The following is a 26902-nucleotide window of genomic DNA, read 5'->3' as shown; positions in this document are numbered from 1 at the left end:
ATTTCTTCCTCTTAAAAGGTATGGCTAAATATTGTTAAAACCATCACAAAAAAACGTAGAAGGCATCATATGATTATAATGTATTAATATTTCTTTTCGTCAATTAACGGTATTTTTAAATTAGGTGGGTGTTTAATGAATTAGTTCAAGGAATATCCCAAGGAATATATATGCATTAAAAAAACTTTATAAAATAGTTTGTAAGTAAAGATATGAACTTGCATAATGGGAGCGCGTACTGTGGCTACTATATTTATTCCAAATATTCGGAACGATAATATAAAGATAATGCATATATATATATATATATATATATTTTCGCTTGAAAGAGTGATGCTTCAGTTTTATTACTAATTTGTTGCTGAGTGGTGTAAGCTTTGTGGTGTTAAAGTAAGTCTATGTATCTATATTATGTTAGTAATTATGCTTAATTTAAAACTTCAAAAGGAATCTATTGAGAGTCATTACTATATTAATTAACTGAACTTTTATAAGCATCTTTTGATTCTAAATTTGTTAAGCCCAAAAATATGTTGTTACTAGATTAGGTTATAGACTACAGTTGAATATAAAAGTGTCTTGTATTTTTATTAATATATTGTGACAATTTATTCAATAATTTTCTGGTCTTTTTCCGCTTCTGTGGTTTTTAAAGCTTCCGAATCAACTAAGAGGTTCATTTCTTCTGCTAGAGATGGTTTTCGTCGCATTCTGTATTCTGTTGGTGTGAGCAACCCTCTTAACAATGTGTCATACGATACATTTATTCCTAGAAATAAATCCATTCGAGTAGTAAAGAATAAATATTGCCATTTCAAGTTTAGTATAATACCTTTTTCGGTCATTTTACAGTACATTTCCCAACAGTGCTTCTCTTTAGGGGTGTTGGATGAAATTTCTTCGTCTAGTTTAGTGTGTACTGCGACATTTTTTCCAGCCTATATACATATATATATATATATATATATATATATATATATATATATATATATATATATAGATATATATATATACATATATATATATATATATATATATATATATATATATATATATATATACATATATATATATATATATATATATATATATATATATATATATATATATATATATATATATATATATATATATATATATATATATATATATATATATATATATATATATGTATATATATATATATATATATATATATATGTATATATATATATATATATGTATATATATATATATATATATGTATATATATATGTATATATATATATATATATATATATATATATATATATATGTATGTATATATATATATATATATATATATATATGTATATAGGCTGGAAAAAAAAAATATATATATATATATATATATATATATATATATATATACATATATATATATATATATATATATATATATATATATATATATATATATATATAATGCGATAATGTGATGATTATTTAATTGAAACTTACTTGTTCATCGGGAAACTTTAGAGGCACATTTTCTTCCAAATTAAGCCGCAATGAGTCTTCTGTAATTGCTTTATTTGCCGATTCTCCGGAAATTTTTGCTTGTATATTAATAGCAATTGTAGTTTTTATATCCGTTTCTTCAATATTGACTGTTGTATTGGTCTGCAGAGCTTTCGGGGATACGCTGTAAAATGGTAATAATTTAAATATGAGTTTTCTAAATTCTTTTATTATAAATTATTGATGGAGACATTAATAATCACTACATAGTATAAAACAAAGTCGCCTTTTCTGTCCCTATATCCCTATGTGCGCTTAAATCTTTAAAACTACGCAACGGATTTTGATGCGGTTTTTTTCAATAGATAGAGTGATTCAAGAGGAAGGTTTATATGTATAATACATGCATAATATACTAAGGCAACATTGCTAATTTTAGAGGTTTCTAACGTGATGTCGTAAATTAACCTATTTTTTTAGGCTTATTTAGCAATTAGCAAAAACGCTGCCTAACCCTACGAGTTAGATCAAATTAATGTACTACAGTATTGTACACCATAAAAAGGTCTACAAAAAAGTCCGCGATGGTATATGTTTATCTTTTAGGGATAACCCACATTAACCATTTTTATTGTTTACTTTTTACTTGAGAAAATGGCTTATTTACGAAGCTATTTTAAGCAATACGGCATTAATTCTTATCGAATTAAGTTTTTAATTTAATTTTTTTAATTTTTAATTTTATTTTTAAATTTTAACCTTAAATACAGTGTGCAATTAATATAGATCAATATGGTTCCTTACAGCATGTAAATTAAACAAATATTTTCGGAGATATTAGAAATTTAAAATTTGCGTTTAAAAATGTGTAATGTAATAAAAATTGTATGAATTTAGATATTCCAAAGATAGCCGGAAATCTTCATAGTAAGTATAGGGGAAGAGGAATTGTTTTACTCCAAATTTAATGCGTGCAGGACAAGGGCAGTAATGAATGAACCAAAAATACTGGATCGATTTTAATCATGTTTTCATTGAGTGACATAGGCATATATATTTTATGCCCGTGCAAAGTCGGAGCGGGCCGCTATGTTTTTATATACAACGTTCATATTTTTTCTGTAGTGTATTTAATTTAGTATCAGCATTGCACCCGTGCGAAGCCGGGGCGGGTCGCTAGTATTTAATATATTGCAGTATATATGCCAAGGCAACCGCGAATTGAGCGTCTCAGGAGATTTTCGGTCAAAGACATAGGACTACCCTGTTGGTTAGGAAAACACTGCTTGGATTGATTGAGTTAGATTCGGACTGTATAAATCAGTACAATTCATATGTTTTTTATTTATTAAAATATTTTTTTTCGTAAGTTTTTAATGTGCGGTTTGTAAGTTGTATTAACAGTTTCTAAAACTCGTCCTTAACACCATATATAGCGAGTTTTAGGGGGGGAAATCAAAAATAGCCGAGCGAGAATTCAATAGGGACAACCGCTGGTTGGTTCTCATGACACGGCTATCGATAAAATATGATTTATTTCGAGTATTCGTAAAGCGACCGTAGCAATAGTTCACCGTCTTCTCGATAACAGGACACGGAACGGCCGTTTGCATAAATCCCAAATTTTTTTCCAGACGGAAACTTTTTTATCTTCTGCGAGTGGAATTGGCGATGACACGACAGTACACTGGTGTTTATTTTTGGATAATAAATAGGAATATGTATAAAAATGCTTAGAAATGATAAGATCAAAGTGAAATACATAAAACGACTGTAGTAATTTCGAAAACATATTCTGTATGGTGGAGTTTTGATGGATGTCGGATTATTTCAAAACAATTGCATTTTAGAGTGAAAGGGGGAAAGAGAGAGAGGGGAGATGTACTCGGGATTTAATTAGATATAATCCAGTAATCTAAGAATAAATATTTTCCAGGAGAAATTTAAATCTAGTAGTATGTAACGATAATTGATCGATGCTGTTTCAATTATATTGAAACTGATGCAATTTAAGGGGGTATTTTAGCCTAGAAATTTGAAAAAAATCTATTTTTTTTTCATACTTCTAAAGCCTGTGCCTTTAGGAATATGCCCTTAAGATAATTTTTAAAAGTTTAAATTATTTTCGAAGATATAATTATAAAATATAGTTTATTTTAACATTATAGTACATTTAATGCATATTTATTGATACAGTAATTAATTATAATTAATTATACAGCCACAATACTTTGTAGGTTAAAGTCTTTTTTATAATATTTACATTGACATATGACAACGGTGTCGACCAGATGGAATGGAATTTTATAGATTTAGATATATGTTCGGACGCATCAGACTTTATTCTTTCTTTTTATCTTGAGTAATATTAATTAGTAAAATAAGAAAGAAAAACGTTTCCAGTTTAAAAGGGATTTTACGTTTTTATAAATTGAATTTGGCAATACGTCCCACGGTATTAATGACGTGCATTGGCTGTTTTATTAGGAGGACTATATCTGTCTATTCTATCTACTTCGGAATAAAATTATAATACACTTTGCAATTTTATTGTTCTTTAAATTTTCGAAAATGTCAAAGAAAATAGTTAAAAAGTCTTGTTTTCTTAAGGGTTTTGAAAATTTTGAAAAAATCGATTTATTTTTCATTTCCATACTAAAATATCTACTTAAGTTGATTGAACAATCCCTAATAAATAAATTGGTTGATGAATTATTATGTCTCACATATTTAATAAATCAGCAGTTATTATTCATTTTAAATATCATTGGTTGTATAGCAAAACTGTTTTACTTTTTCGACTTAATTAAACATGATATACAGTCTATTCAAAGTTTTTTGTACATACGTCATCAAGATGTTTAATGTATTGTCTGACGCAAGCTGTAATCATTTTGGAATTAGATAGTATATTCCTTCTCATTTTATTTTAGTTAAAGACACAATTCTGTGTGATTAGTTGGAACACGTAAACGAATGAGCCTGTCAAAATCATCCGGTTGTCAGACGTATGCAGAATTCTTGAAAATAATATTGATAAGAGGTTATAACTCTAACCTATAAACTATTGTGGCTATATAATTAACTGTAGTTTTTAGGTGTATTATAATGTTAAAATAAATTATTTTGATAAAATTTTGGTTCAATTATTTTATTTAAATTAGAATTTTGTTGTATGTCAAAACCAAACTGAACTAAAACTCAGAGTTGATGGCGGTAAAATTGCGATGTTCTGATATCACAAATATAGATGACATATGTACAAAATAACTAACAAAATAACAGACTATATTTATTTAGATTATAGATTAATAGTTAGCTTGATAAAATCAAATAAAATGGTTATTTTATCGATATAATTTATTATAAAACCAATTTCAAATATATCGATGTCAAGCTGCTTCAAGCGTTACCAATTTGATACAATTTGACGGGCGAATCAAATAACGATTACCTCTGGTTATTTTCATCATTCTTGTTACGGAGCAATCGCCGTTTTGGCTGCCTCTCTTCGCTATTCGGCGAGCTGGGGTTTGTACCTCTTTTTTCTTGATTTTTCGTTGGTGCGTGTCTGGAGCTGGTGTCATTGTCTTGGGATGTGTTGAGAGCCAAAGCCGTTGCCATAGAGCTTCTCCTAGAAGGAAAACTGGCCGAGAAACTACGAATGGCGTGGATACTAGACTGTTGGAAGGACACTGAAAAAAAATACATCAATGTCATGAAAGCAATCACCGTTTCCTCTATGAAACCGATGGTATTCTAAAATGACCGATTTTCTAAAAGTTCGTGATACCTTTAATAGCCAGTTAGTTTTATTGTCGTTATAGTAATAGGAAGAAAATTTATGTCTCTATAAAATTGACGTTTGCCAATACTTATTGTTCGACGTTAACAAAAATAGAAATATCTAGTCGAACAAAATTCGAATTTATACAACTGAGCGTGTTCGTAGTTTTTTTTATTGCACAAATACGGTCTTAATTTTTCAGCAGTGTGTAACATACTAGGTGTACAGGAAAGTCATTACCGTAGTTTTTTTTTAGGAGGGAAAAATTAGTATACTGCTATTCTTGAAAATTACCAAGAAAATAGAAAAATGAATTTATTCAATGTATTGGCCATTTGATTCTATGCATTTTGCTCATCTTTCAGGCAATTTCTGGATGCCATCCCAAAAGAACTGTTTGTCCTTTGAGCAAAACCATTCATGGAACCATTTTCTAACTTCTTCGAAATTGGCGAAGTGTCGCTCTGGAAGCGCGTGTCCGCGCGTCTTTGAAAAGATGAGTCGGACGGGGCAAGGTCTGGAGGGTACGTAGGGTCCGATAATATGTCCCATTCAAGTATCTTGATCGGTTTTTTTTATGAGATGAAGCGTTATCGTGCTGTAAAATCAATTTACCGTGTCTTCGGGCCCACTCTGGACGTCTTTCCACCAATACATGGTTCAAAGTGATTATTTGTTGTCGCAACAGTTCGTAATACTCTCCGCCGCTCTGATCCCACCAAATACAGAGTCTTCATCCAATAACTCTTGCAGTTTCGTAGAAACTACGTAAGTTTCTACCAGCAAACGGTAACGTTTACCGGTTTTTTTCTTTTGATTAAATAAAAAAAAGTAATATCTGCTGCAAATGCACGTTTTTAGGCGTGAAACTTGACATTTTTAAAGAGGCATAAATCCATGGCGGAGTTTCTGTTTCAAAATATAACATGCATTGATTTGAAGCTTGATGTCGGTAGAATAAAATGACATATGTGTCAAATCATAGCATTGTATTGTGGCGACCGCCACGACCCTTTAGGCCACCAGGAATTCATCAACAACAACTACAAAGGTTGGCAACGCCGGTGGATTGGTACCATGCAGTTCCAGGCTATAAAAGACCATCACGACGACGTCTCGTTCTCTTTTCTTTTCTCCATGCCCTTGTAATAGTACCACTTCCACAGCGCTACCGTACTTCCTCTACCTAACCTAATATCCTTTCAATTATCCCGTCGACCACATGTATCATTTAAAATTGAAATAAACAGTATTTCTTTGACCAGTGTTTTCAGTTCTCGTGCAAATACCTTCCAAAAATAGTAGTGAGTGTTCTGATAAATAATCGCAGCGGCAGCAACACATTTCGACCGACTGACCGACCCGACGAACATTCGTTCCTACAGTATACTTAAGCCTAGCGACATCTGTTAGAAAAATCGGTAATGGCTGTCCGGTACCTCTGGTACAGTCGAATTAATTTATGTTAAAAAACCGCCTTAATCGAATTTAATTATTGATCCAGAGCATCACAGTGGGCTCAGAACGATTACATTTCTTTTACCCCTCACACCCTTTCCTTCTACCATTGTAATGGTGAATAATTTTACGGTGTGTTGTTAAATTTACTACCCTATTTGGCCGACACGATTAGTAACCTCATCAAAGAACTTGTTAGAGTCTTTTAATTCGTTTGCGCTTTTTTATTGCCGCCCAATTGTTTTATACACGCGAACCCATTAATGTTGATTGTTTCGACAATCTGAACTGTCAAATATTCCTTGATTCATTTTTATGTTTCGCCTGTGTTGAACAGAATTTGTTATCAATTCTGGTTAATATATATTATTGTTTAAATATCATAACGTGTACAGATAGCAGTAATATTAAGTTACTAAGTAATACATGACTAAGTATTGTACTAAGTAATTGTTTTGATTAGAAACTAACTGGAAATTAGATTATTTACTAACGTATCGCAATTTTTATTGTGAATAATGTTAATTTAACGTTGTTACGGAACTTATCACTAATTTTAATATTCAATTCAACCGGAAACAAATTTAAACGTCAGTGTTGTGACGTCACTCAATAGAATTATTCATATTTCTAGCAATTTTTATTTATTTATCGCGTTTATTACGTATTTGTTAATTTATTTACTATCTTGTTTGACATTTAAGGATAATATACAGTAAAATTTATTTTAATGCCAAATCTAACCGCAAATTAGTTGAAATGTCAAAATTATGATATTTGTGTTATTATTTAATATGAATAAGTGAGAGTGACCGTGTGGGCTGAGTGCAGTTTGCCGATAATGACGTACTAGGATCGAATCTTGCTTGGAGACAGGTTTCTTACGTTTGACGATAAGGTCGACCAATACTAATACAAATATAATTTTATAGACCGATTCGGTTTCACGTTCCGACTCTTTTTTTACGAATTTTACATTTTAAGAAATTACATTTGGCGATATATTCGACGTCATCTATGACGTGCAATGATAATAATGAGTGATTAGAAACCGACAAAAGTTGTAAACCAAAAGTCAGATTTGGTGCAGCTGTCCATTGTCTTTACTTTATTACAGTGTTATTTGACTTAACTTTTTTATGTAACTTTGCTGAAGTGTAATTAACAGTTATTTTAAAAATATAACAAACATGTCAAACCACCATAAGACATTACTTTATTTTAGTTTTTGAAATGTTCTGCTGCAAAATTGACAAAATTAAAGATTGTGTAGAAAACTGTGATTGGCGATTTTTAAAGCTTGAAAAAATCTAAGGCTTTAAATAGGTAGTTACCAATTTCAACAAAGAAAGAAAAAACGCCGTTATATAAGCAAGAATTACTTTAACAACAAGACAATCTTTGGCAACCTGATTTTTATAAGCATATGCTGAAGTTGTGATTAAAAAAATTGTTTTAGTCGTACAGCTAGTTTCAGAAAAGTTATTGATGTATAGATAAGATAAAAAGAACTAATTGATTAAATATAAAAATATTTTTATTATGACTTTAAAAAAGGTTTTTTTAGTCGTTTAAAATGTTGTATCTGACTTATAACATTGACGAATTTAATGACAAACTGACCGTTAAATTTGGAATAATTGAATAAATACGAGATGATTTATCATTATCGTTTTTGATCAAAGAATAAAAATAATGTGTTCTTTTTAATGAATAATTAATAATTAAGTGTTATAATCTCTCGACTCCTATCAGTACGTCATAAAAATATCAATGTATACTGTACCATTATGATTATGGTACTAGATTATGAATGTACTATTATAAACAATGCATATTCATCAATTAATCATATCAATTTTGTTATTTACTTTGTAGACACAGGAAATACAATATTTAAAATTTGTATATAAAATTGGAACATAGGTCATGGTAAATATTTCGCCTTTTCACCATTTCTGGACAATGACTCTTAAGTCAATTGGTAGGTTTGCGCTTTTTTTTAAATATCATGCAATTGTTTCATGCAACTTACGAGGTGCGCACGCGATAGCGCCATCTTAGATCGTTACTTCGACAATAAAAGAAATATCGATAGGCTTGGAAAATCGTGTTCTAGTTTTTTCGACGGCTTTCATAAAAATAATTCGGTTGGGGTGATTATTTCGCATCCCGTCTGCCGAACTCTTTTCTGTTTACTGAATTCTCATATAAAACTACTGAAAAGATTAAGCTAAGTGGCGTTTTATGTCTAAATCTGTAGTATGACAAATAAAAAATTTAATCTTAATTATTATTTTCAAACGATTGTTTATTGATCCCACGTATTAAATGTAGCGATTTCTAACAGATATTTTGTATATTTTTTAAATAAATCTCCTACGTCCCTAAAACAATTAACGTATTTTCTAATTTTGTCACTGATAAGGTTATTTTATCAGAATATATCATAATTCTGTTATCTAATAAAATACAACATGTGTCAAACTTATCACATATTTATATTATTTATGAAAATAGATTGTGCATCAAGAATACAATTATGAAAGTTAAATCTACTTTTTAAAGGAATAAAAGCAACACATTTTTGAACATAATTATAAACAATATCACATAACTGTCCTGATTACGTGACAGTTGATGTACGTGTGTGTCAAATGTCAATTTCAAGCGAATTTTATAGGAATATATTATTTATAGGAAAGACGAATAAGTACTGAGACTGTTACAGATAATATTGTACAGAAAGTTTTTGTTAATTTCATAACAATGGATCAAAAACAATTTCGTGTTTTAATTTTACACTGCTTCTTGATAAATGTCGTTCAAGTAAAGCAATGGCTTGAAAAGTGTTATAAGGGCTCCGCTTGATCAGAAACAACAATAAAACGTTGGTTTGCTGACTTCAAACGTGGTCGTAGAGACGTCGATGATGCAGAATGTAGTAGACGTCCAAATGAGGTGGTTAAAAACACCAGAAAACAAAAAAATCCACAAAATCGTTTTGAATGATCGAAAAATGCATTTGTATGAGTTAGCTAACATCGTAAATGTATCAAAAGGTGTTGAAGAAAGTTCTATTCAAATTGGGTGCCGCATTTGTGAGCAGTGTTTGGCAATGTTTAAACGTAACAAACCGGAATTTTTGCATTGATATGTGTCAATGGATGAAACGTGAATCCATCACTTCACTCCGGAATCAAAACGATTCTCATCTGATTGGACAGCAACTGCGAACCTCGTTCAAAGCGTCCGAAAGCACACAACGTCCGAAATTGCAAATAAACCACCGCATAAAGCAAAGAGAAAAAAATGTTTCATCAAGACAACGCACCGTGACACAAGTCAATCAAAACAATGAGAAAACTACATGCATTGAACTGCAAATTGCTCGCACATCCATCGTATTCGCCATATTTGGCTCCTAGGCAAAAATGCTCACCGGTAAAAAAAGTGGTTATCGCTGAAACTGAGGTCTGTTTTGAGATAAAAATAAATCGTTCTACAAAAATGGTATTGAAATGTTAGAGCAGCGGTGGAATGATTATGTGGCTCTTGATGGAGATTACGTTGATGAATAATGCTAATTTTGAATAAAAAAAACGCGTCTTCTGTATTACGCCCGGGATTTTTTGATCCATATGTTAGACTGATTTATTGGTTACAAAAAATGATAATAAAAAAAATATTGATTGGCTTTTTTCCTATAGTGAGGTCAAAGACGATCCAGTGTCTATTTGTTACCCACTAACACACTTTCTTATTCCACATTCTGGCTTACCATTGTTCGCCCGAGCCACTTTAGGCGTCGTTATTAATTATGCCCTCGTTTTAGTTAGGACGATTAGTAACCCCATTGACTGTTGTTAAAGTCAATTAATTCGTTTGCGCTTTTTTCGTATCGTCGCGCAATTATTTCACGGGGTAAGTTGAACACGCGATAGCGCCGTCTTTGATCGTTAGTTCAGCTGCGATAAAAACTATTGACGTGTCCGGAAAAGCGTGATTTAAGTTGATGGCTTCGAAATATGGCGGTATTGAAATTATTCTCTACACAAGCTTCATGGTAGGGCCGAAAACATATCTATATACAATATGTCTTACCGATTTTTCTAACAGATGTCACTAGAATTAAGTATGCAATGTTATTATTTGATACATAACACATGGGTTGAAAAATCCCGAACGTAACAAATAAAACGCGTTTTTTTTGTTCAATATTGGCTTTATACCTCAACGTAATCTCCATTAAGAGCCACACGATCATTTCAGCGCTGCACTAACATTTCAGTACCACTGACCAGTTGCTGTCCACTCAGATGACGATCGTTTTGCCTCCTGAGTGAAGCCATGGATCCATGTTTCATCCATTGTCACATATCGATTGAAAAATCCCATCGTTACGTTTAAACATGGTCAAACACTGCTCAGAATCATCAACACGTTTTTGTTTTTGGTCAAAAGTGAGCAAACGCGGCACCCACTTTGAACAGAGTTTTCTCATAGTCAAATCTTCATGCAATACAAAACCAGATGTGAAAACCAACAGAGCGTGTTTAATATCTTTACGACGATTCAAAACGATTTCGTGTATTTTTTTGATGTTTTCTTGTGTTACTGACTCATTTGGACGTCCACTGCGTTCTGCACCATCGGTGTCTCTACGATCACATTTGAAATCAGCAAACCAACATTATTGTTGTTTCTGATGGAGCGGAGTTCTTATAACATCGGGAAGCAGTGTAAATTTAAAACACGAAATTGTTTTTGATACATTGCTTTCAAAATAACAGAAGTAGTATCACTCTTAGTACAATTACTCACAAACATATGAGTAGAATATCATGAAATCTTAACAGGTTCTTTTTTAAAAATTTAGAGCTTTTTAGGGGGCTAGCGAACTTTTGTTTTAAAATTCGTCCGCTCGGCTATCAAATGAATTTTGCGCGGAAAAGTAGGGTTGGAGTCAAGAAATACCGATATCGGTCGATATTTTAGATCAAGTTAAGATTATCTTCGGACTACCCAGTACAATTCTTTGATTTGGAGTCCGATCTGTTCTACTTTTTGTCTTACATGATGACATGGTTATGTTTGACGAATCAGGAATACGTCAAGTAATATAATTATGTTAGGGTCATTTCACCGTAACATAAAATTAACTATGGACAGATTTGAAGCTATTAAATTGTATTTTCCAGCCTAGTCTATTTGTAGATATTGCTGACAGCTACATGTATTTTTTTCAGAATCTTAGGCAAAGATATATCTTTTGCCAGAATAATTGTGTCGTCAGCAAGTGTTCCAAGTACAGTTTCTTTTATCGTTGGTATATGAAAGGTGTAAAGCATATACAGGAGTGACACCAAGACACTACCCTGGGGAACTCCAGCCGAAATACAAGTTACAAGTTAGTCCGTTTGTTTTTATTTTTTCTAATGCAATTTGCATTTTTGGTCTACCCAAAGTAGTACTGAACTCATGTCATCTCAATTTAAGACGTCAAAACGTCGCAATGTTACCGCATTTAACTTTTTTTTAATTTTAGCTATTATATATTACTATGTTCTAATGCAAATAAAATAATGAAACAAAAATGTTGAAAAAATATCTATTTTAAATAAATATAAAAAAAATATTTTGATAAAATATAATATGAAAAATAATTGGTTGAATTAATGAAATTTAGAATTATTAAAACATATTTAGTTCATTGATACTGCCTCCTAATACAGATGAAACTATATGAAAACTATAAACGCATGTCGGTTGGCTAAAGATATGTATGTCGATCGGCTAAACTTTGGGCAGGTGCAATCGATCACCGTTCGGTATCGGATTAAAATTCGAACGATTTCGCCGAGCGCGTTCCAATATCCGTTTTCTTGGAGTGATCGAAGGTCGAAAACCCGGTGGCGTGACTCGGCTCGGCATCTCAGCCACGTCGATCGCTTCAGTTAAATCCCCGGCAATTAAACGCGAAAACTTAAGTTTGCCCCGAGTCCGATGGCACGAGATCGCCCCAAGAATTATTTCCTTTTTCGTAAGTTGGTTTTCGCGCCTCCCCCTTTCCCCTTAAAACAACCGAACCGGCCCGAGTCCCCTAACACATCTGGTCATAATTACTTTTTAATCGTTTTTCTCAATTTTTATTTGCTGTAACAGTGAATGTTGGGAGTTGGAATTAATTCATAGCGTTCTTTGAGAAAAACAGTTCGTGTCTAGCGCTGGGACTATGGAACGAAATCGACTATCGACTGTTTAGTAGTTGATTACTTTTTACTATAGACTGTTTCATTCGACTACTATCAATCGTGACTTAGGGATATCGACCATGGAGAAAAATATCGATATATCGGTTTTAATTAGCGTTGGGTACTATCGACTGAAAACGATTATCGACTGTTTAGTAATTGACTACTTTTTACTATCGACTGTTTAGTAGTTGATTACTTTTTACTATGGACTGTTTCATTCGACTACTATCAGTCGTGACTTAGGGATATCGACCATGGAGAAAAATATCGATATATCGGTTTTAATTAGCGTTGGGAACTATCGACTGAAAACGATTATCGACTGTTTAGTAATTGACTACTTTTTACTATCGACTGTTTAGTAGTTGATTACTTTTTACTATGGACTGTTTCATTCGACTACTATCAGTCGTGACTTAGGGATATCGACCATGGAGAAAAATATCGATATATCGGTTTTAATTAGCGTTGGGAACTATCGACTGAAAACGATTATCGACTGTTTAGTAATTGACTACTTTTTACTATCGACTGTTTAGTAGTTGATTACTTTTTACTATAGACTGTTTCATTCGACTACTATCGGTCGTGACTTAGGGATATCGACCATGGAGAAAAATATCGATATATCGGTTTTAATTAGCGTTGGGAACTATCGACTGAAAACGATTATCGACTGTTTAGTAATTGACTACTTTTTACTATCGACTGTTTAGTAGTTGATTACTTTTTACTATGGACTGTTTCATTCGACTACTATCAGTCGTGACTTAGGGATATCGACCATGGAGAAAAATATCGATATATCGGTTTTAATTAGCGTTGGGAACTATCGACTGAAAACGATTATCGACTGTTTAGTAATTGACTACTTTTTACTATCGACTGTTTAGTAGTTGATTACTTTTTACTATAGACTGTTTCATTTGACTACTATCAGTCGTGACTTAGGGATATCGACCATGGAGAAAAATATCGATTATCGGTTTTAATTAGCGTTGGGAACTATCGACTGAAAACGATTATCGACTGTTTAGGAATGGACTACTTTTTACTATCGACTGTTTAGTAGTTGATTACTTTTTACTATGGACTGTTTCATTCGACTACTATCAGTCGTGACTTAGGGATATCGACCATGGAGAAAAATATCGATATATCGGTTTTAATTAGCGTTGGGAACTATCGACTGAAAACGATTATCGACTGTTTAGTAATTGACTACTTTTTACTATCGACTGTTTAGTAGTTGATTACTTTTTACTATAGACTGTTTCATTTGACTACTATCAGTCGTGACTTAGGGATATCGACCATGGAGAAAAATATCGATTATCGGTTTTAATTAGCATTGGGAACTATCGACTGAAAACGATTATCGACTGTTTAGGAATGGACTACTTTTTACTATCGACTGTTTAGTAGTTGATTACTTTTTACTATAGACTGTTTCATTCGACTACTATCGGTCGTGACTTAGGGATATCGACCATGGAGAAAAATATTGATATATCGGTTTTAGTTAGCGTTGGGAACTATCGACTGAAAACGATTATCGACTGTTTAGTAATTGACTTCTCTTTACTATCGGCTGTTTCAGTCGCTATTTTTGGTTCGAATGATTTTACTACTTTTTACCAGTAACTGTTTCAGTCGACTCTTTTCGGTTGCTATTTTCGGTCCGAGTGATTTTGTTACTATTTACTATCGATTGTTTCAGTTACGTGCTTTAGTTACTATTTTTGGTTCTACTAGTTTCATTCGACTGATTTTTAACGTTCTGGTTCTGTCAAAAAGCTCTAGTAGTTATTGTGCGATCATTTTTAATTTTGCCATGGATTAGTTTTTTTTTTCTATGGTTGGGTATATGTTTAATTTTTATTTAGTATTTATGGTTATTATACATCTTTAGTTTTTGTTTAAGTTCTGTTGTATTGTCTACATTTATTATAGTATGTTATTTCAATATAGCAGTTAACATATTAAAATACGATAAAACATTTGTGGGGTATTATTTCTTTCCGTAGAAAAAATCCATTCCTTTTTAAGATCCACGAACATTCAAATATAAAAGTAATTCTACTTCGTTTAAAATGAAATTATTAATTGCATGTTAATAGTATTTAGTAACTTCAGTTAAACTTAGTTCAGTCAAACTAAATAGTGTAAAGTGTTTCATGAAATCGTCAGCTGTGAGCAACCAGGATGCAAGGTGAAATAGCAACAATAAACAAATAAAAGGCTCCAACAGTTAACTAGAAAACTAGTTAACTAGAATAGTCTAGTTTAGTTTTTTTATTTAACAGCAACTACTCTTAGTATTTTCTGTATTAGCGCTCTAGCACTTGAGCTTTTAAAATGTTTACTTAATTTTAAATGCATTTTGCTAGTTAATTTTAAATTTCTATTACAAATATCACTATTTTTTAAAATATTTAGAGCAAAATATTTTTTCGGTCCGACATATTAATATTATTATTTTTTACGGCTTACGGTAGAGTCTCCATCCAGATCACCCAGCAGTTGTTCCGTGTCGACCCATCGCTATGGGTACGTTGCCGATATGGAAATTTCGACCATGGACTGGTTGGAAATCGGCGGAACCGTATCCGCGGGCGACAATTAAAAATGTTTTTCTTTCGATCGGCGTCACGGAAAGCCATCTTCGATGGCAAATGGCTTTGACGGAGTCGCGTCGCGTGTCTGGCGCTTTCTTCCATCGGGACATCTAAACTTGACCTCGTTCCCGTCGCTTTTTCGCCGAACGATCATTTTTCAATGCTGTCGCTCTAGATAGACGGTGGGTCTGGGGAAGGTTCTGGATGAAATGGCAGCACACCTATGTCGTGAATCGCTTTTTCCGACGTTCATTTTTTGCCCTCAACCTTTATAAGTCGTATTTATGGCTGTTGTTGGCCATTTTATTCAGTATTTAATTGATTTTTTTATTATTTAGCGAATCTACAGTTGGAATTGTTATGTATTTGCGGTTTTAAGTAGTAAGTTATGTTAAATTGGGGATGTGAAATAACTATTTGGATATGAACCCCGTCTTTGTCCCGTCCAGCACATTCTCCAGATGGGAATGCTGAAATTTCAAAGGCACGTACAAAGTTTTCACATATTTTTTATCTGAAATAATCAGATATTTGTCTATAATGTAATTGCTGAGCTAATATGACGAGAAATTGGAAGTAATTTAATATAAAAACCATTTAGTTTGCTTTTTAAGCTCCAATCCTAGGATATGAAGCGCCGTAGAAATATGATTGGGGACTGTGTGTTTGGCAGCTTCGTTTCTCAACGGCGACAACAACTTTTTTTTTGTTCTAGTTTGGTTGGAAAACTTGTCAGATCACCTAGACTAGGTAGCGGACCTCGGGTCCTGAAGCGTTCCTTATTTTTAATCATCGTTTTGGATTTCTAATCTCGATTTTGAAAAAAAAAAACACGGAACAAGTAATGATTGATTTATTTACTTACCAGATTTAATGGTCTTCCTTAAAGATATATTTTTGTTCGTGTCTTTATTGCTAGGCTTTTCTACAGTAATGCTCTCCTGTTTCAATACGGATTTGGGCCTTTCCCGTTGGGTCGGTGCCTGTTCGATTTCTTCTTCCGCTTCTTCTTCGTTGTCACTGCCTCCCGGGCTGACCAAGGAAACCATCGTAACTATATCAGTGGGATGTTGAATGGCATTCTGCCACTCTTTGGTTTCGGTGTTAGATCGCGACCCGCTCTCGTCTTTGAACTTCTTAGCGCTCTTCATTTTCCTTTTCGTAGCCAAGAACTTACTCTTTTCTGGTCTAGTACTGGGAGCTGACGATGACCTAACCAGCGGAGGTCGTGAAGCCGTTTGTTGTTCCTTAACTGCTCCGTGGAAAGCCGAGTTCGTCCGTTTTTGGAACCGTTCTCGTCTTGATTGCGCTGTCACTGGTCGGATTATCACGTTGATGCCGCTTGCGTCGTCCGATTTTTCGGCTTTCGTATTGGTTTGAGCCTCCTGATCCTTGTCTATCAGTGGTACTACGACAACGGTACTACTTTTAGGTCGTCTGGGTGATTCGGACACCTTCTTAGAACCGCTTTTCTTGATTTGGAAGTTCTTGTTCGATAAACCGTCAGCCACCAGGGGTTGCAAATATTTCGGCGGGTTTTTCTCCGGCGGTGTGTCGTCATTGTCCGCTTTCTTCGGATTGGGTCCTGCCAGGAATATTTCCAGATTGGGTTTCGAATCGGCCTTGTTCTCCTTTTCCGGTTCCTCTTTTCTCGTCCGAAGCCGCTCCGTCAGATCTTGTTTCGAATTGAGGATCGACTCCTTCTCCAAGGAAGCGTGGCGCGTGAGCTTGGCCTTCCGCACTTCCTTGCACTTTTTCACAATCACCGCCTCCTCTTTGGCGTCGTGGCTCCAAGCGACCTTAGCCGGCGGTGGGCGATCGGTCGCGTTTCGCTTCTGTTTCCCGCCGAGGCACACTCGAATTTCGGCGTTCTGTTCCAATAGAGACGCCTTCAGCTCGGTAATGTCCTCGGAGAACTGTTTCGAGAACGATTTGCGTTTCTGACGAGCCGAAGGGGGGTCGTAGGTGAAGGACGTTTGACGATAGGGCGGTTTCTTTGGGGTAGTCATTTCTCTGGGACCTGGAAACGGATTAAACAAAATTGTAAAACATGTAATACAACTCATAGATTTACGAGATGTGCCGGAAAGTCATTGCCGGGTTTTCAAATAGATGTCGCTAGGCTTAAATACGTAAAATTATGATTTAAGACATATGACATTTTATTCTACTGACATCAAGCTTCAGAGCATTTGCAACGTGCATTTGAGCCATGCATTACTTTTCTTATTTAATCTAAAGAAAAAAGCCGCTGAAACTGATCATGAGCATGTCCTAACCCTGAAAATACGTGAGGCGTGGTTTCGAAAATTCTGGATTGATGATTTGAATGTGCAAGGCAAGGAACGTTTTGGAATACCGAAAAAATTTGAAGATGCGAAACTGCAAGAGTTATTGTATGAAGACCCAACACAAACTAAGAAAATATTATCAAATAAATTAAACTCAAGAAGCGATTAGTCACCGATTACGAGTAATGGGAAAAATTCAAAAGATGAGAAAATGGGTGCCACATCAATTGAATGACAGCCAAATGGAAAATCGAAATATCGTCTGTGAAATGCTGCTTCGAAGGTGTGATCGTAAGTCATTTCTGCATCGAATAGTGACGGGTGGAAAAGTGGATTTATTTTGAAAACTCTAAAATCACCTGGCGAATTCGGCCTATCGAACTATTGAAACCTAAGCTGTTCCTTCAAATTATCAATTTGTTCGAAAAACGTCCATAATGGAACCGAAACCATGGCAAAGTGATTTTGCGGCACGATAATACGCTGTCTCATAACGTCAAGCAGTAGGTTCAGTCCAAACAAATCCTAGTTCGTTCGTAAAAAGAGTAAAAAAAGGGACTCCAAAATATAACCAAGGAAAAATATCATAATTTAACAGACGGTGAAACCCATTTTCTTTAATTTCTTTGTATTACTTCGATATTAATATGAAAATGGTCTGTCCTCATGTCTCGATTCTCTTGATTTCCCGACTAACAGTCGGTATCTGAAGCTATCGGTGTAAGTAATTGGTTCTATAGTATCTAGGTACACCTACAATACTTCTCAAGACCTGGCCAATAGTGGAATGTTTGATTTTTTGTCTCTAATCTAGCGTTCATGAAAGGAAATTCTTCTTTCGCTGATTAAGGTGCTGGCTGGACTATTCTTATTCTATTTACATAACCTGGCACCTGATTGTGTTTGGTTATTTGTATGTTGCATTGTAAATACACGACTTACGTTATTTATAACAAGTCAATTGAGTCCCAGCCGAACACATAGATGGCGCTACTATAATTAAGTCCATATGTTCTTTAGTTAGCCCTAACCCTAAAAAGATGCCGGTATAAATTTGACAGCTGTCGGATCATTAGTTTGTGAATTATAGCATTTTGAGTGAAACAACTTTTGTTATTGTGAAAAAAATGAATAAAAAGGACTTCCGCGTCTTGATAAAATATTGTTTTTTGAAGGGAAAAATACAGTTCAAGCAGAAACCTGGCTTGATGCCGAATTTCCGGACACTGACCCAGGAAAATCAACCATCAAGGATTAGTATGCTAAGTTTAGACGTGGTGAAATGAGCACCGAAGACGGTGAACGCCCAAAAGAGTTTGTTACCGACGAAAACATTTAAAAAATCCACAAAATGATTTTGAATGACCGTTAATTGAAATTGAATGAAATAGCAGACACTCTAAACATATCAACTGAACGTGTACATCACATCATTCACGAATATTTGGGTATGAGAAAGCTCTGTGCAAAGTGGGTGCCGCGCGAGCTCACTTTTTACTAAAAACAACGACGATTTAATGATTCGGAGCAGTGTTTGAAGATGATCAAGTGTAATAAAACCCAGTTTTTGTGTCGATGTGTGACAATGGATGAAACATAGCTCCATCATTTCACTTCGAAGTCTAATCGACAGTCATCTGAGTGGACTGCACACGATGAACTCACTCCAAAGCGTGGAAAAACGCAACAGTCGGCTGGCAATGTTATGGTGTCTGTATTTTGGGATGCCTATGGAATAATTTTAATTAACTACGTTGAAAAAGGAAGGACCATCAACATCTACTATTACATAGCGTTATTGGACCGTTTGAAGGACGAAATCGCCGAAAAAACGGCCGCATTTGAAGAAAGAGAAAAAGATAATGCACGGTGTCACAAGTCAGTGAAAACGATGGCAAAAATCCATGAATTGGGCTTTGAATTGCTTTCTTATCCACTCTATTCTCCAGGTCTGCCCCCAGCGACTATTTCCTGTTCTCAGATCTCAAAAGAATGCTCGCTGGGAAGAAATTTTCGTTGAATGAAGAGGTGATCGTCGAAACTGAGGCCTATTTTAAAACAACGAAAAAGTCGTACTACAAAAATGGTGTCGAAAAGTTGGAGGGTCGTTATAATCAGTGTATCACCCTTGAAGGGAATTATGTTGAGTAAAAAAACTAATTTTGGCAAAAAAAATTGTTTTACTATGACAGACCGCGGACTTTTCAATTGACCTGTTACAAAGCAATACAGCTATCCGGAAGCAATACAGCTACTGAAGAACACGCAGTAAATTAGAAGATTGAAGCGAATGAAACCACACGCTTTATTTTAATTTGTGAAATACATACTGATGTATTAATCTCGTACGCGTCTTGTTTGTGTTTTAATTCAAGTACAACAGAACAATAGTAATAAATTTAATTATAAATTAATATTGTGCCTATCTAATGTAACATGTAATTAATACAAAAATTACGGTAACTATCGAAGAGACCTGACTTTGAGGATAGCCCGAGAAGAAAATAAAGAAAGACTTCTGAAGGAAAATACTTCCAATATTTCGTTACTTGTTCCGGTTTTTTTTCCCTTCGTCGTTCGTGACAACAAAATTAATGAAAAGGAAAAGAACGTCAAGCCAATCCGGATCATTGTTATCGGCAACTTCTAAATGAGCTAAAAACAAAGATTTTTTCCGTATCGGCGAACTTTTTCTATTAACGTTCGATCCGATCGTCTCTGTCTTACCTGATCGTACGCTACCTTACCGGTTCGTAGTAAATTTTCCTTTCGTTTTCAGTTTTCTAGCGCCGGCATCGCCGAAACAACATACCCTGCGCGACGGGGAGCGGTGCGAGGGGGTGGCGGTGTTTCACAGTGGGCGGGATGTTGGGAAACGAGCGATTCGACGTTGCCAAGTGGGAAAAGTATTTAATAAATGGCAACTCATTTGTTTTGGCTCTATTTGTGTGGATGAAATGAATTTTTTTAACTGTTACACTAACTTTGCTAAACAGTATGTATTAATAAAGTTGTTCTCCTACCGATATTGGCGAGTCTCTTCAATAGCTCCGTAATGTAAACTTGAGATTCCGAAAAATATCGATATAGCGATATTTTCGTTAACCGTTTTTTTTTCTAAATTTAAAGGTATCTCCTAAACGCTTTTAATTCTTTTAAATATATTTTTAAAAATTTTACTTAATTATAAATGTTTGTAAATGCACTTTGGTGTGATTGTGTTTTGTTATTTGTATGTTGCATTTTAAATACACGACTTACGTTATTTATAACAGGTCAATTGAGTCCAAGCTTGACACATAGATGGCGCTACCATAATTAAATCCATATGTTCTTTAGTCAGTCCTAACCCACAAAAGATTTGTGTATAAATTTGACAGCTGTCGGAACATTAGTTTGTGAATTATAGCATTTTGAGTGAAGGAGCTTTTGTTAATGTCAAAAAAAATGGATAAAAAGGAATTCCGCGTGTTGATAAAATATTGCTTTTTGAGGGGAAAATACAGTTGAAGCAGAAACCTGGCTTGATGCAGAATTTTCGGACATTGCCCCAGGAAAATCAACCATGAAGGATTAGTATGCTAAGTTCAGGCGTGGTGAAATGAACACCGAAGACGGTGAACGCAGTGGACGCCCAAGAGAGGTTGTTACCGACGAAAAGATTTAAAAAATCCACAAAATGATTTTGAATTACCCTAAATTGAAATTGAATGAAATAGCATATACTCTAAAGATATCAACTGAACGTGTACATCATATGATTCACGAATATTTGGGTATGAGAAAGCTGTGTGCAAAGTGGGTGCCGCGCGAGCTAACTTTTGACCAAAAACAACGACGAGTTGATGATTCGGAGCAGTGTTTGAAGATGACCAAGCATAATAAACCCGAGATTTTGCGTCGATATGTGACAATGGATGAAACATGGCTTCATCATTTCACTCCGAAGTCCACTCGACAGTCATTCGAGTGGACTGCACACGATGAACCTGCTCCAAAACGTGGGAAAACCCAACAGTGGGCTGGCAAGGTTATAGCGTCTGTATTTTGGGATGCACATGGAATTATTTTCTTTGACTACCTTTAAAAAGGAAGGACCATCTACAGCGACTATTACATAGCGTTATTGGACCATTTGAAGGACGAAATCGCCGAAAAACGGCCGCATTTGAAGAAAAAGAAAGTGCTGCTGCATCAAGATAATGCACCGTGTCACAAGTCAGTGAAAACGATGATAAAAATCCATGAATTGGGCTTCGAATTGCTTCCTCGTCCACCGTATTCTCCAGTTCTGCCCCCCAGCGACTATTTCCTGTTCTCAGATCTCAAAACTATGCTAGCTGGGAAGAAATTTTCGTCGAATAAAGAGGGGATCACCGGAACTGAGGCCTATTTTAAAGCAAAGGACAAATCGTACTACAAAAATGGTATCGAAAAGTTGGATGGTCGCTATAATCAGTGTATGACTCTTGAGGGGAATTATGTTGAATAAAAAAACTAATTTTGCCAAAGAACTGTGTTTTACTATGGTAGGTCGGGGATTTTTCAATTGACCTGTTAGCTTGATGAGTATGTTCCTTATTTGTATCGATAACAAATAGACTGATAACATGGTTACTGATGATTAAGTACCTGGTAATGTTAATTCATATATTAAACTATGACTAATCGTTTTTGTTACAAGTAAAATTAAACAGGTTATTTTATTATATTGTTTGATAATCACCATCTGCTTGTTGAAATTATTTTAATTTGTAACAAATGAATTCAAACAATAAGTTCAAATTCAGGAATAAATTGCAACATTATTAAAGAGTCAGTAAGAATTATTGGGAAATGACTAAGGACTAGTGAAATGATTTTGAACTGTCATAATTTGAACGATCATTATTAATTGTTTAATTGCTTGAGAAAAAAAAACCACTCATTTTTAGTCGACTAAATGTCTATTTACAAGCAGTGTTAGGCAGTATTTGAATTATTTCTAAATAAAATACTTAACTGAAATATAAATACATATTTTGTATCGGCTTTTATTATTTATTTTCGTATTTTCCTTAACAGGTTTTATTTATTCTCCAACATGGGGCTATTTATCTGATAGTATATTTAAAAATCCAGTGTACTTAACAGGAAATTCTTCTTTTATTTATCAATAGATTTGGTTGAATTTGGAGGATTCTGTTTATATTATCGAACACCTGACTGTATTTTGTATTTTATATTTCAAATACACGACTTAAAATGGTTTTGTATTTCGTATTTCAAATACATAAAAGATAATATTTTGTAATTTGTATTTTAATTAACACAAAGCGTGTATTTTTCCCAGCTCCGTTTACAAGTAATTATTCGTGGTTATAATGATTTATCATGCTCGGTTATATAGATAAGAAAATATGAATAATATGTTTAATAAAAACATGATCATAAATACATAGTTGACGTTTGGAAAGTGTCTACTTCTCAACCAATACGCTGCTGTCGGTGCTGTAAGACTTCTACTTCTAGGTAAGACCATGAGCCTAAAAAGAATAGAATCATCTGAAGTCAAGTTGGACTTGACGACAATTTTACATCCTACAACACCTTGGAAATGTTTTCTATTTTGAATATCACACATTTTAAGAGATTCTCATAAAAAAGAGAGAATTTTTTTTCCTTTACCTGGTAAAAATACTAATCTAGTCGACTAAAAAGGAATGAGGTTTTTTCCTCAGACGTTAAACAATCAACCACTACTTCTTAGTTATTTCCCAATAAATTCGAATGGGGAAGTTAGAATTTAATTACTCACGTTTAATATAATTATATATGCTATACTGTTTATGATATTTTATAAAACAAACTATTGACAGTTGTGTTGCTCTGCGCTGGAAAAACTAATAGGTAATAATACCAGTGTTATCAATAATAATTATTAGCATTAACAACAAAAAGTAACCTAAAAAATACAATACAATATTTATTTTCGTAGATATGTAAATGCCATTAAACATGTTCAGTATCTAAAACAAAACAAATACAATAGAGCAGTGGACATGCACTGTTACTTAGTGTCAAGGTTTTTTTATATTAAAAATTTAAACACGTGAAAACATTTTTTGAAAAATAAAATATATCCGACAGTTCTGTGAGTTATTTTTGGCACACAATTCCTAAAACAATGGACAGACTGTGTTCTAGACTCTCTAATTACTGTTCAGTAAAACGTGCCAGTTAAAATTAATATTCTTTACATTTACCAATGTCAGTTGCATCAAAATAAAACCCTCGAAAGTGGTATTTCGGATCGGAATGTCTTCGAGATTATCAGTTTTTTTGGATGTCACTGCCAATTAAGATTGCTGACAAACGACAGATTAAATGAGTGCGATTCGTTTCACATTCTATCCTAGAAGTCCTCTAGTGTCGAAGCAGTCTAACAAAGAGTCTCAAAAGAATAACACTATAAGAAGTGAGTTACTCATGTTTATATATGTTCATAAGCCTTCGATAGAGTTTGACATGAAGGCCTTGTTCATAGACTACAGAAACTGTTACCAAAACAACACACCGAACTACTAAATCGTTCATTACAGCCAGAATGTTTAAAGTTAGACAAGAAGAAAATTACTCTACAATAAAAAAAGCTAAAGCAGGCATACCCCAAAGAAGTGTACTGGGGTCAATGCTTTATCTACTCTAAACTTGTGATATACCACAAATGGAGAATATTACGATGGCGATACTGTGATTATAGCTGTCGGAGACAATAGTGAAGAAGCCACACGAAAATCATTCAATATAGCCACAACACTAAATATCTCGGAATGAATTTTGATGCGAAACTTCACTGAAAGGAATATATAAAGAAGAAAACAACAGAACTGGAATTGAAGTATAGGAAAATGTACTGGCTAATTGGAAGAAAATCGCAATTATGAATACATAATAAATTGCTATTATATAAGCAAATACTGAACACCTACGGAATTCAATTATGGGAATGTTCTGCAATGAGGAACATAAACAAAATACAAATTTTTCAGAACAAAGTCCTGAGAAGTATTGTAGGCGCACCCAAATACTCGAGGACTGAGTATCTACATCGAGACCTTCAGATACCCACAGTCAGTCAAGAAATCAAGAGAAATGCAAGAGGGCATGAGGAAAGACTCCATTCTCATGAGATTATACAAGTATTGCAACTTTTGGATTCCACCAGAGCAGGACACAGACTCAAAAGAATCAAATATATGATATAAATAAAACTAATAAAAGGATAAAAGAACATTACTTTTCTCTCCCTATTTGCATCTATTTGGCAACAACACTGATCTAGTTGACGCTAAAGATATGATGATAGCAACAACAGTGATAATTTCAGAACATGATAGTTCTGTATTATTCTTAATCATTTCCCAGTAATTCTGATTGGGGACGGAATTACTCATGTTTAGTATAGTGACGGGTGATATTTTTCGTGAAATTTAATAAAAGAGAACTGTTGAGTGTTTTAATCTTTAAACAACAAAAAGGAACATAAAGATACGGTACAATATTTATTTTCTTAGATATCTGCAAATACCATTAAATATCTTGATAATTTAAAACAATAACAAGTACTGTTTTCAAATATCAATTTAAGCACATATTGTTTGAAAAATAAAAATATTTCCCAATAGTTTTGTGAGTTATTTTTAGAGTGTAACTCGTGAAATAATGTGCAGACGGTGTTGCAAACATCCTAATTACTGTTCAGTAAAACGTGCCAGTAAAAATTAAGTTTTGTTGTTCATTACCAATATCGGTCGACGTCGGGATTTACGAGTGAGTCAGTTCGGCAACGTCGTCAAAGTTTGGGGAGGGTTGTTCGCCTGCTGGTCGTCGAAATCAAACTGAAACGCGGACCGCCACATGTTCTGGCCCACCATCGATCACTCCACCACGTGCCACCCCTTCTGTTCCCGATTTTCTTCGCCGCACACTTAAACATTTCTGTTTATGTCGCGTTCGGTGCGTGGCCCGAGGATTTCACAGCAGGATTTTTATTTAGATCGTCCCATTTAAAGGGGCACAATGTGTATCGGATTGTCCGGGGCTGATTTCTTAACAATTGTTCTTTCTCGTGACAACTGCAACAACAACTATCGATGTCGATATTTTAATAAATATATCCATATATCGACGAGGGCAACATATCGATAAAAAAACACGCAAAATTCACTTGACTACCCGATGGAGAAGTCCCAAACTAAAAGTTCGATACTCTCCTTCGAATAGCCTAAGTTTTTAATATCGTGTAAAAGCGAGTTTTATTTGTTTATATTTTCTCGGTTAACAGCAGTAGCGGTTAAATCAAGCAGATGCAGGGTTACAATAACCGCAATTTATTGCCCTTCAAGATACAATAAAAGAAGGAAAATTATTTGAATGTCCTAATCAACCTGGGAGAAAAATTTATAATTGGAGATGATTTCAATGCAAAAAATACAAGATGGGGATGCAGAATGACAACAACTAAAGGCAATTTTAGTTAACCCTAACCCTCAAAAGATGCGTGTATAAATTTGACAGCTGTCGTATCATTAGTTTGTGAATTATAGCGTTTTGGGTAAAGCAACTTTTGTTATTGTGAAAAAAATGGATAAAAAGGAATTTGACGCGTTGATAAAATATTGCTTTTTGAAAGGAAAAAATACAGTTGAAACAAAACTGGACTGGACTTCCGGACACTGTCCCAAGAAAATCAACCATCAGGGATTGGTATGCTAAGTTTAGACGTGGTGAAATGAGCACCGAAGACGGTGAACGCAGTGGGCGTCCAAAAGAGGTTGTTGAAAATGATTTTGAATGACCGTAAATTGAAATTGAATGAAAAAGCAGAGTGTCTATAAAGATATCAACTGAACGTGTATCATTCACGAATATTTGGGTATGAGAAAGCTCTGTACAAAGTAGGTGCCTCGCGAACTCACTTTTGACCAAAAACAACGGTGAATTGATGAGCAGTGTTTGAAAATCTTCAAG

General features: G+C 34.1%; 2 protein-coding genes across 26 annotated transcripts in view; one reads left to right on the top strand and one right to left on the bottom strand.

Moving 5' to 3' along the window:
- Positions 1 to 13: 13 nt before the first annotated feature.
- Positions 14 to 26902, top strand: part of LOC143198867 (cyclic GMP-AMP synthase-like receptor) — a 39225-nt gene continuing 12336 nt past the window's right edge. For 4 of the 25 annotated variants that reach the window (XM_076408471.1, XM_076408458.1, XM_076408445.1 and 1 more), the window contains exons 1-3: positions 143 to 200; positions 330 to 390; positions 11974 to 12134. The gene's annotated coding sequence lies outside the window, so the exon portion shown is untranslated. Of the gene's footprint in view, positions 201 to 329; positions 391 to 7493; positions 7623 to 11973; positions 12135 to 23316; positions 23402 to 24790; positions 26869 to 26902 lie in introns of those variants that run through there. The other 21 variants (XM_076408463.1, XM_076408451.1, XM_076408462.1 and 18 more) reach the window with 16 other exon arrangements.
- On the bottom strand, positions 570 to 25772 carry LOC143198860 (uncharacterized). Its single transcript, XM_076408433.1, has 6 exons — positions 25675 to 25772; positions 16465 to 17619; positions 4934 to 5174; positions 1480 to 1663; positions 833 to 938; positions 570 to 769 (listed from the first exon to the last, which is right to left on the bottom strand). Exons 2-6 carry the CDS (start codon positions 17606 to 17608, stop codon positions 609 to 611), a joined length of 1836 nt encoding a protein of 611 aa, XP_076264548.1. The 5' UTR covers positions 17609 to 17619; positions 25675 to 25772; the 3' UTR covers positions 570 to 608.

Source organism: Rhynchophorus ferrugineus, unplaced genomic scaffold, assembly GCF_030347505.1.
Source record: "Rhynchophorus ferrugineus isolate W39M unplaced genomic scaffold, kcgeb_rfMv2 rfM6, whole genome shotgun sequence".
Classification (NCBI taxonomy): domain Eukaryota; kingdom Metazoa; phylum Arthropoda; class Insecta; order Coleoptera; family Curculionidae; genus Rhynchophorus; species Rhynchophorus ferrugineus.
Note: the sequence above shows the minus strand (reverse complement) of the source record. Positions and strands in the feature narration are given on the sequence as shown.

Coding starts and splice junctions, on each gene's coding strand:
- LOC143198860 (XM_076408433.1), bottom strand. CDS start 17,608: ATGACTACCCCAAAGAAACCGCCCTATCGTCAAACGTCCTTCACCTAC. Junction 939..1,479: donor TAAAGTTTCCCGATGAACAA/GTAAGTTTCAAT, acceptor ATATGTATATAG/GCTGGAAAAAATGTCGCAGT. Junction 770..832: donor CTGTAAAATGACCGAAAAAG/GTATTATACTAA, acceptor ATTTATTTCTAG/GAATAAATGTATCGTATGAC.